At 49.7% G+C, this 11,649-nt stretch overlaps 1 protein-coding gene across 1 annotated transcript in view; it reads left to right on the top strand.

Annotated features, from left to right (window-relative positions):
* The window catches only part of HRAS (Harvey rat sarcoma viral oncogene homolog), a 33,931-nt gene extending 22,309 nt beyond the window's left edge, over positions 1 to 11,622 (top strand). The window contains exons 4-5 of the mRNA XM_015413124.1: positions 1,758 to 1,882; positions 10,864 to 11,622. Coding sequence (XP_015268610.1) covers positions 1,758 to 1,877 — 120 coding nt within the window. The 3' untranslated portion in view covers positions 1,878 to 1,882; positions 10,864 to 11,622. The remainder of the gene's footprint in view (positions 1 to 1,757; positions 1,883 to 10,863) is intronic.
* The last annotated feature ends 27 nt before the right edge of the window (positions 11,623 to 11,649 follow it).

Raw genomic sequence — 11,649 nt, 5'->3', positions numbered from 1 at the left:
GTGGAGGGTGATGGCGATGTGGACCGGGGGGGGGGTGGGTTCTGCAACCTACCTGGCTGCTTCTTGCTCTGACTGAGGGCTGCTGGGAGCAGGGCTTGTTGCATGTGCCCACCCCCTGGGCTCCTTACTGCCGGAGCTCCACTCCTGTGCGCTCCCGCAGGAATTGACCCCTGAATGTGCTACAAGGCTACCAGTGCCCCGGCTGTGATTTCTGAATTGGATTCTGTGGCCTCAGCTGATGGCCCTTGAGTGCTGGTGAACAGGAGTGTGGACTACAACAGGCTGGGACTGAGCTGAAGCTGGCAAGGTAGTCTAGCTCAGCAGCAGGCTAGTCAGGATCTCACCCAGGGACAGTGTTCTCGGGAGTCCTGCTGTTGTGTAAGACATTCCCTCCTGCCCTACTGCGGGCACCGACACAAGGCAGCTCACGGGGCCAAACACTGGCCCACGTGTGCCACCACATGGCACGAAGTGGAGAGCTTTGTGCCGGTATCGCTGGCAGTGCTTGCCTGGTTGATTTCTAGACGGGACAGGTGCTGCTGTGGTCACAGGGAGTGCTGCTGGCTGGGACGGGGTGCCGCCAGGGCCCGATGTTCCTTTTTTGATGACAGCAGACGGTCGGTGCTCACATGGAGAAGCGGGTAAATTTGTGAAGGAGCCTCTGCTTGTAATTGTACCTTGACCTTCCTCCCAGTTTGGCGTCCTGGTTAAGTGCGCGAACTCTAATCTGGGAGAATTTGATTTCCCACTCCTACTTGCACCTGCTGGATGACCTTGGGCAAGCCCTAGTTCTGATAAGAGCTGTCCCTGAAAAAAGAGCAGTTTCCGTCAAGAGCTCTCTCAGCCCCGCCTACCTCACAGGGCGTCTGTTGTGGGGAGGGGGAGGGAAAGGAGTTTGTCAGCCGCTCTGAGACTCCTTTGGGGAGTGAAGGGCCATGGGGTATACATCCAATCTCTTCTTCTTCTTTTCTTCGACTTGCACCTGGCTGGGTGACCTTGGGCAAGCCCTAGTTCTGATAAGAGCTGTCCCTGAAAAAAGAGCAGTTTCCGTCAAGAGCTCTCTCAGCCCCGCCTACCTCACAGGGCGTCTGTTGTGGGGAGGGGGAGGGAAAGGAGTTTGTCAGCCGCTCTGAGACTCCTTTGGGGAGTGAAGGGCCATGGGGTATACATCCAATCTCTTCTTCTTCTTTTCTTCGACTTGCACCTGGCTGGGTGACCTTGGGCAAGCCCTAGTTCTGATAAGAGCTGTCCCTGAAAAAAGAGCAGTTTCCGTCAAGAGCTCTCTCAGCCCCGCCTACCTCACAGGGCGTCTGTTGTGGGGAGGGGGAGGGAAAGGAGTTTGTCAGCCGCTCTGAGACTCCTTTGGGGAGTGAAGGGCCATGGGGGATCAATCCAATCTCTTCTTCTACCTGTTTACAGCAACATCATTGTAAGTGTGCGAGAAAGTGAGCCAGGGTGGTGTAGTGGTTGGACTAGAATCTGGGAGACCCAGGTTCGAATCCCCTCTTGGCCATAGAAGCTTGCTGGGTGACCGTGGGCCCCTCGCACACTCTCAGTCTAGCCTACCTAACATGGTCATTGTAAGGATAAAATGGAGAAGAGGAGAATGATGTGAACTGCGTTGGGTTCCCGCTGGGGGGGGGGGAAGGTGAAACTAAGCAAAATAAATTAATCTGTGGTGTTCCCTGGCTGCCACACCTCGCCGTCTTCTCTCGTTGTGGTTTCTTTACCTGAGACCGTTCGTTGCTGTCTTGCAGGGAGTCGAAGATGCCTTCTACACTTTAGTGCGAGAGATCCGGCAGCACAAGCTACGCAAGCTGAACCCCCCGGATGAAAGTGGTCCGGGCTGCATGAATTGTAAATGTGTGATCTCATGACGAAGGTGAGTCTGCGGGAAAGGAAGTGGCAGTTGTGAGAGAATGACCCCAAATCACAGACTTGGGAGTTCACGTTGTGGAAAGGATCGTGTGTGTTGCTCTGAGCTTCTTGGAGGAAGAGTGGGATTAAAAAAGAGATTTATGGGCGCACCTCTTACAACTCTTCAGCCATGCAATCAGAGAAATACCAAAAGTGGTTTCAGGCAGTAGGGTTTCCTATTATTCATTATTTAGAAAATAGTGAAACAGTTCCGAAAAACCCGCTATACAAGAAGCTGTTGTTCTTTTAACTGTTTGGTACTTAGTCTATACAAATGTTTGATTTTACTGTGATACCATGGGAGTTATGTAAGAAAAGCTGTTTAATTGAGCCAGTAATTGCTCTTTGTGTCTAATTCTGTTGTGTTTACGCTGTTAAAAATTAATAAAAACAAATATTTTTTAAAAAATGGGACGCAGGCTGCGTTCACACGGGTGGCTTGGCGCGGTTACCCATACGGCCATCCCGTGGCCAGGCATCCACATCACTACAGTCCCTCAGCCACGGAGCGCACTGCCAGGTTGTTTTTTTAAAAAAAATGCAGGTGGGTGCGTGCACATCTAGGCGAAAACTTTTAAAAACAAAACCAAAAACCACCCCAGCAGCAGAAATGGGATCTGCAGGTTCAGACGTTCCTTCCGGGTTCCTTTTGCTGCAGGAGACTTCAGACATTGAAGAACCCGGAGGGAATTGTGCACAATCCGTTAATACCGGACTCCCCCCATGATCTGTTTATTCCTCTTCCACTGTGGAACACCACGGGAGGCAGACGTCCTCCTCTGGAGGGGCCTATTTATTCCGCTCAGGTAACACCACTGCAGTAACAACAACAATACAGTCCACAGTAAACAGTGACCAAGAAAAACCAAAAAATATCAACTGTGCACTGTAAGAACCAGCACAAGAGCTTACAAAAAGCGACTTCAGCACAATAAGTAATTCAACATATGTAATCCATCATAGGAAAATACAAAAGTCCACAATTTCCCCAAGGGGAAGAACAAAGTCCAGAATAGGAATCTCTCAGAGGGAAACGATAAAGTCTGGAATAGATGTCCAACACTTTTCCTAGGTATTGATCGGTGTTTCGGACTTCAGGTCCTTCCTCAGGAACGAAAAGCCACTACAGGAAGTCTCATTGCAGTTTCTTAACAGGTAAACATTATTCAGTTTCTATATGGGCCAGGTCTCCTAAACTTTAGAAAGCACCTACCAAGGTTGCTGCTATGTAAGTTGGACCAAACATGCCTCCACTTTTGTATTTTCCTATGATGGATTACATGTGTTGAATTACTTATTGTGTTGAAACACCACTGCAGTGCCACAAACGGCACGTGTGAACTGCAGCCCAAGGGCAAAGTATCGAGCTCTGTCACTTTTGCAGTAGACAGCTGGATGATTCCCGAGCCACTCATCTTTTGTGACTCGGATGTCCTCCAGGCATTCTAGAAGGCTGGGTGGGGCTTGTAAAGCAGTGAATGCAGCCTGCACTGTTCTGAGAAACGTCTGAACCCTAATCACCTGCCATTGCTAATGCAAGCAGTACTTAATGGTGGTCTGCAAACCGATAGACACTCAGCTGGCGGCAGCCGCTGCAAAAAGCAGTGATCATGCGTAAATGGACGCAGCTTCATATTGAGATGTTTGGGGGAAGGGAGGTCAAGGAATAGTACGACTGTCCCTTTCAGGGACTGTGAACTCAACACACTCAGTGCAGATGCGACTCATGTTGTAATGAGTATGCATACAGGGGGAGCAGGATTGAGTGTGTTTCTCCCCCCTCCCCCCCGTGACCACCTGGGTATAAGCATGGAATGATGTCTATGCTGGTACAAAATGTGTGCATGTAGAGGCTCATTCTCTGTGATCACAAATGCTGCCTTTCCTAAAGTGGCCCCCTGGCTGCAATGCTGCTGCATTATGCGAGTGGAAACTGGGGCCCAGTCTGCATCTAGCATTTGCACCGCTGTCATGCCAATCCCACACTGGAACAGAAATTCCCCTCTGCATTGCACGCCACTTTCACGTTGATTTTATTTATTTATTTATTATTATGTTTCTACCCTGCCCTCCCCGGAGGGCTCACAAAAAGGGTGTCGCATTTTATGGCAGTGTCCAGACTGCAGGGAGTTTTGACTCTTGGAGGGTCATACCCCGAAAATCTCCCTCACATTTCCGGACACCTTCAAAAGCATAGTCCTAGGGTTGCCAACTCCAGGTTCAGAAATACCTGGAGATTTGAGGGTGGAGCTTGGGAGGGTGGGGTTGAGGGACCTTGGTTAGGGTCTCAGGCCCACGCTGGGGGTGGGGCCACGGTCATCCGAGGGAAAACTCTATGGTATGGTCGTGGCTCTGCCCCAGCGTGCCCGGCGTCCTCACGTCACTTCCGGGTGATGTGTGTGTGCGGTGCGCACGCGCACTCCCGGAGCAAGTCGGGAGTCCCCCGCTCCGGATACAGGTAACACTTGGCAACCCTAATTGGGCCCTTGTGTTGCACACAAGTGACATTTTATTAGCGCAATGCTTATCTGCTAACCGAGATTACCTATTCTGCTGGAAGCAGACCGGCTACTCCATGGTGGTGCAGCCTTGGAACTAGTTCAGTATGTTTGACCTTGATTCTTGCGAGAGGCGCTTTGACCTAGCTAGACTGACCTTGCTGTCCAGAATGAGCACAACTTGGGTATTCACCTTTATATCGATTTTAGAACTAGAGCTGCTGTGTATTTTCATTCTTTACGCTCTTCTGTCGTAGGTGCTTCTTTCTCTAAAAAGGAAAGTTTAATCGCTGCCAGTCCTAGGTCTGGCGCCCGGCGTTGTCACATCACTTCCGGGTGACGTGTGTGTGTGCGGCGCACGCACTCCCAGAGCAAGTCGGGAGTCACCCGCTCCGGATACAGGTAACACTTGGCAACCCTAATTGCCACGACATTTTATTAGCGCAATGTTTATCTGCTAACCGAGATTACCTATTCTGCTGGAAGCAGACCGCCTACTCCATGGCAGTGTAGCCTTGGAACTAGTTCAGTATGTTCGACCTTGATTCTTGCGAGAGGCGCTTTGATCTAGACTGACCTTGCTGTCCAGAATGAGCACAACTTGGGTATTCACCTTTATATTGATCTTAGAACTAGGGCTGCTGTGTATTTTCATCCTTTACGCTCTTCTGTCGTAGGTGCTTCTCTCTCTAAAAAGGAAAGTTTAATCACTGCCAGTCCTAGGTCTGGTGCACTTTCCCCACACCTGTTTCTTGTGACAACTGTATGAAACGCCCTTGTGAATGACTGAAGAGCCCAAGGGCTCTTTTGGGATCTTTGACTGGACCTTGCGCTCTTTTGCTTTTCCATTTATAGGGCTGGGGCGGGGAGACCAGAGCCACAGCTTAGAGGGAACATTGGTTGAGTCCTCCGTCCTGGACTGAAGAGGGCTTCATTCTTCATTGTGCTGCGGGGAGACCAGAGGATTGGGACTGTCGTCCTGGGGAAGTTAGCCTTTTCCCCAGTGACCTCCTCCCCCCTTTCTGAAGCTACTCTTTTCCACGACAGGGCACCCCAAGTTTTTCTCATTGGGGGAAACAGCAGCTACAGAGGGGCTGTTCCAGGGAAAGGTTAACTTCCCTCTCTCAAAGGGCTGCTGTTAATAACATTTCAAGAGACGAGTTTCGTGTCTCTTCAAAGCTGCACGTGGTTGAGTCCAGTGTTCCCTCTAAGCTGAGTTAGCGTGAGCTAGCTCACCGTTTTTTAGCCTCCAGCGCACACATTTTTGTCTGAGCTCAGGAAGGAGAGCTCCAGAGCAAACCGATTTATGTAGAAGACAAATGGCTCACTCACAGATTTAATGTCAGTAGCTCAAAAAGTGGAATTTTTGCTCACAAGACTCCATGGTTTAGAGGGAACATTGGTTGAGTCCCCAGTCCTGGACTGAAGATGGGTTCATTCTTCACTGTGCTAACAGCGCTGGCTCTTTGGCTTTGAAACGGAGATGAGCACCGCAACCATAGAGTCGGACTCGACTGGCTTTTGATCAAGGGAACCTTTACCTTTTCCTTACCTTGTAACTGAGAGATATATTGTATGGATGTGGGATCTCCCGTTACACGTTTCTGAATTTTGTGGGGGAAATCAACAGATATACCTTAGAAATCACACTTGGTCAGCCCTTCCAATGACGAGGGTTGGCACTTTTCCTCAGAGGGTAAGGTGGGAGACAGTAATGAGAATTCTCCCTCGTAGGCCTTATCTAAAATCCCATGGAGCTAAATTCACTGTATATAACAGGAGTGTCAGCCGCCATTTTATTTATCCACGTGCCTAGACACCCTCACTCAGAGCACCAAGACCAAGAATAAAGCTAAGCAGGGGAAAGTTGCTGATTTTGGGTCACACAACCTGAGCCTACCCAGCCTGATTATTTTAAATACCCCATGACTTGATTCCAACCGCCCCCTCACACATTTTCCGACACAAGAATAGAATGGGAATAAGAGGTCAATTAGGCCAGAGAGGGAGAAGGCTATTGAAGTTAAATTTGCCCCAGTGTAAGGCGTTCCGTGCGCCTTGGTGTTTAGTCATGCCGGCCACATGACCACGGAAACATCTTCGGACAGCGCTGGCTCTTTGGCTTGGAAACGGAGATGAGCACCGCAACCCTAGAGTCGGATTTGACTGGCTTTCGAGCAAGGGAACCTTTACCTTTTTAAGGGGTTATCTGAGGAATGCTCCCCATGGGTGAATTGCTGATCTGATTAGAGAGAGAGGAGGGCCCCGGGATTATATGTGCAAGTATTGAGGCCCACAGGTAGGGCAGAATCCATTATGTAGGGCAGAATCCTTATTCTCCTTAGATCCAGAGAACTCTGTCTGGGAGAGGCCGGCAGCTGAGCTCATTTGTAAAGTAGGACTCCTCAAAAGGAAACCGCGGGGGGGGAGAGAGAGAGGGAGAGACTGTGTATGTGTATGTATACGTTCTATTTTTAAAAAAATTGCACTAAACTCCACTCCGCCCAGAAGTTACAACAGAGGCTGTCGAATAAGTTGGTTGGGATCTCCCAGTGGGTGTAATTCTTGAGCTGCACCTAGGGCCGCTATTGTTATTACGGGAGGTTTCCAAATGTGTAGATAATCCAGATGTCTGGGAGTGTTTCCTCTGGCTGGGGATATGAGTTTTTTTTAGGGGGTCATTTCCTGTTCTTTCTCTACAGAAAGCACTCTGATGACTCCCAAGCGCTGCTTAAATTGCCTGCCCTGAGCAGGATGCAACTGCCAAAGGCTACGGGGAGGAGGAGGAGGCGGCCTGGAGTTTGCCAAGTGTTTTTCCATTGTTGCATCCCGTGCACTTATCCACATTTATGTGTTCAGCGTTGAGCCCCTGCCCTCCTGAACTTTCCCCCTTACTAGAAAGCTACCCTGTAGGGAGAGCATAACTCAGCAGTATGTTTCTAGGTGTGGTCCCAACTCCGTCTTCTGGAGGAGGAAACGGGATCTAGTTTTCCCTTAATCACTTGCAACAGAAATGGGACCCAGCTTCATTCTAGACAGGAGCTGCGGTGGCTCAAGTGGTTAAGACGCTGAACTGCAGGCTGTGCAAGGTCGGTAGTTCAGCAGTTTGAGACCCGAGTGTGCCGCATGACGGAGTGAGCTCCCGTCTCTGGCCCCAGCTCCTGCCAACCTAGCAGTTCGAAAGCAAGAAATTGCAAGTAGATAAATAGGTACCGCTTAGGTGGGAAGGTAACGGCGTTCCGTGTGCCTTGGTGTTTAGTCATGCCGGCCACATGACCACGGAGAAGTCTTCGGACAGCGCTGGCTCTTCGGCTTTGAAACGGAGATGAGCACCGCAACCCTAGAGTCGGATTCGACTGGCTTTCGAGCAAGGGAACCTTTACCTTTACCTCATTCTAGACAGCACTGGAAATCCAGCAGGAAGAGTGAATGGTATGTTTTAGAGACTGAGAGTGGTGAAGTGTTGGGGCCATTCATTAAGAACAACTGGTTCTCTACACGGTATTTTTTTTGTATTTTTTTTTTGTATAGAATCAACTGGTTTTCTACCCGGTTTTTTTTTTTTTTTGTATAGAAGGAACGGCAGTTTTCTGTCCCTGTGCCTGGATGCCACAGGTCTCACCTGTTTTTGTTACTGTCAGTTCACAGTACCTCTGTACCCGGTAATGTACATGCCTTGCCTGTTCCCATATTCAAATTGCCTGTCATATTTTGTGCTGGAACATCCCTAGGAAAGCTGCAGTTGACTCATCCTGTCTGGGGCTTCTCTTTATCCTAGCGGTAGCCTCATTATCTGATTTTGGGGAAGAATGCCCGTATGCTGGAATTGCCCCGTGCCCATCCCACAAATGTATACTTCAGAATAGTAGAGTTTTAACATAGTAACAGCATACTAGCTGAAATCTATATTGGTTCCCATATGGTGGCAGTACAGCCAGTACAGTAGCAAGGCTTGTATTTGGTTTCCCCCTAAGAGAGCACCAACCTGCACAGACATCCATCTTTACAATGTCCTGTTCTGGACAATGTGGATCAAAGTACATATGAAGTCCTTGGGTCACTCTACTTACTTGTAGCCACTTCAGGTGTGGTACTCCTTTGAGCAATATGTGCACTCCTCTCGCTACCACCAGGGGTCATTTCGTGGAAAAATAGGTGCAGGAGCTCATTAGCATAACTTATTTGCATATGCCACACCCCCTGACATCAGCAGAAGTGTGTCAGAAGGCAACACCCACCGCTCCACTGGACTGTTTTGGATTGCTAGCTATTGGGGGGGGGGGGACGTGCAGATCTGTCCTGGTAGAGGAGGGAGAGCTTGTACCTGAATAAAACTTGGTCTTAAAGGTACCACTGGACTGTTTTGGACCGGGGGCCGGGGGGAGCTCTGCAACTTACCTGGTTGCTTCTTGCTCTGACTGAGGGCTGCTGGGAGCAGGGGGTGGGGCCTGTTGCATATGCCCACTACCCTGGGCTCTTTACTGCCAGAGCTCCGCTCCTGTGCACTCCTGCAGAAAATGAACCCTGGCCAGGCTTGTATTTGTTTTCCTTCTAAGAGAGCACCAAGCTGCACGGACATCCATCTTCACAATGTCCTGTTCTGGACAATGTCGATCAAAGTAGATATGAAGTTCTTGGGTTTCTGTAGCCACTTCGGGTATGGTACTCCTTTGAGCACTATGTGCGCTCCTCTCTCTACCGCCATACACAATGCAGTGCTGCAATTGTACTGGGATCAGGCCCTTGTTTCCTGCTGGTAGCCTCAAACGACCAGCAGTTTCCTCCCAGCTACCGGAGGGAGAAGCAGAGCCATTCTCAACACAGGAGCAGAGGGGGGCAGAGCAGCCGTAGGGCCCACGTGGGAAATCGGGATGAGTGGAAAAGGTGGAGTGGCAGCATACAGAGCAGGCGTGTTCGGCCACCCCTTTGAGAGTGATTTTTTCCAAAGCTCATGCTGCAGTGCCGATGCAGCAGCTCCTGAAGCACATGCTGGAATGCATCACCGATTGCATTTGCATATTCTGTCCAAACACAGGCACTGTGGCATCGCTGTAACAATTTGCCTCCATTGTATTCCCAGGCCTGGAAGCACGTCCAAAGGCTGTATGGTTTGTAGCATAAAAATCAAAGCACTGAGCTAGCCAGTTTGTAAACTTGAAGCTTCATAGCGTCACCATGACGCTTCCAGATAGAACCGCAGCTGTTTTTCCTCCAAAGAATGAAACCTGGCGAAAGTAATTGTGTCTAGAGACTTACAGAAGATCTACAGTTAGACTCGAATCTTCTCCCTTCAGCTTATTTTAAAGCAGGTGCTAGAGATGGTATCTGCCTTTAAGGGGATTGTTTTTGCTTTTGTTTTACTAAGTTGCTTCTTGGTTTTGGAGATTAGATGGGCATGGCTTAAGGGGCATGGGAACTGAGGAAGGCTTAAAATGTTTTCTGCACCCGGATGCTGTTGTGTAATGGCTCAGGGCAGCTTCCCACAGCTGAAGTCCTCATTCACCACTAGCAGCATCAAACAGTGACTTGGATGGGGTAAGGCCGGCCAGTACAGATAGATCCATCAGGCTGCCACAATAAATGCAGTGCTGTTCGGTAGAGGCAGGTCATACATTCACCGGCATATCATTGGTTGGCAAAATATCAAGTGGTGCATAAAAGGAAGTCCTTCTTCACCCAAAGAGTGATTAACACATGGAATTCCCTGCCACAGGAGGTGGTGGCGGCTGCAAGCATGGACGGCTTCAAGAGGGAATTAGATAAACATATGGAGCAGAGGTCCATCGGTGGCTATTAGCCACAAGATATAGATAGGAACTCCGGGGCAAGTGATGCTCTGTATTCTTGGTGCTTGGGGGGGGGGTCAACGGTGGGAGTGTCCTGGTCCCACTGCTGGACCTCCTGATGGCACCTGGTATTTCTGGCCACTGTGTGACACATAGTGTTGGACTGGATGGGCCACTGGCCTGATCCAACATTGGCTTCTCTTATGTTCTTAGGAACTCTTGGTCTGGGGCAAGTGATGCTCTGTATTCTTGGTGCTTGGGGGGGGGGTCAATGGTGGGAGGGCTTCTAGTGTCCTGGCCCCACTGCTGGACCTCCTGATGGCACCTGGTATTTCTGGCCACTGTGTGACAGAGTGTTGGACTGGATGGGCCACTGGCCTGATCCAACATTGGCTTCTCTCATGTTCTTATGTGCCTTTGTGAACTGGGTCTTAAATATGCATTTGGTAAGAAGTTGGCATCCTTGACTAATATTGACTGTTCACACAAGTAAGCTGTTTGCTTTTTTTAAAAGGCAGTGGAAACAAAGAAAGTGGGAAATGAAGTGAAAAGTAAAAAAGACTTCTACTTCGTTGGTTCCAAACGAGTTCGGTACTCCAAATCCTGAACGGAGTGGTTTTCAAGTGACACCTTGTCTGATTCCTTGCTTTCTCTTTCCTCAGCTGACCGGAACGTGACTTTGGAGGGGGTTTTGGCCGTGTGCGTAGTGTGAAAACGGAGGTGATGTCAAAGAAAAACCAAATGGATCCAAGAGAAGGGGACAGGTGACCAGTGGTGTCTTCAGGTCCTAAGAGCTCACAGACTGTCTCAACACTTCACCAAGGCCTGCAACGTTTCAAAAACAAACACAAACCTCCCCTCACCTCCCCTCCCCCTTCCCGTCTGGCAACTTGTACAAAGTCCACAGATTGAATCAAAGTAAATTATTCTACAGTGGTCTCGACACTGGTCTCTGCAGCTGTCCGTATTCCAGCAGGTTTTGCTGCCTTCCGGAGCAGCAGGCATCAGCGGAGGGGAGAGAAGCGCCATGCAGAGCAGGGACAGGAGTTCTTCCTTCCACCTGTTGGGCACTAATAGCGGAAGGGTGGCAACGACCGGCTGACAAAGAAGCCTGTTTAGAAAGTTGAGGAAACCTGGTCTCTTCTGGTCTGAATGGCTCCCGGACTGCAGCCGGAGACTGGTGCCTTTGTCTCTCAGGAGGAGGGGCTCGTTGTCATCTGCAGAACATTGGGCCTTTTTTTGGAAGGTTCCGCCAAGACGCTCCACCTGGCCATCCTCTACTGGAGGGGAGAACTGTATGCTCCCCAAGTGCTCTCAACCGTCATCTGTGGCCGTGAGGGGGACACACCAAGATACCTCTTTATAAAACAGTTTCCACGCGAATCTCAGATCTCTGATCCCAGATCTTTGTCCATTCCCCCCCCCCCCATCCCCTTTCTCAATCAACG

This window comes from Gekko japonicus, unplaced genomic scaffold, assembly GCF_001447785.1.
Source record: "Gekko japonicus isolate JY-2015 unplaced genomic scaffold, Gekko_japonicus_V1.1 scaffold4215, whole genome shotgun sequence".
In the NCBI taxonomy this organism is placed as follows: domain Eukaryota; kingdom Metazoa; phylum Chordata; class Lepidosauria; order Squamata; family Gekkonidae; genus Gekko; species Gekko japonicus.
This window is presented reverse-complemented; position numbering and strand designations above follow the sequence as displayed.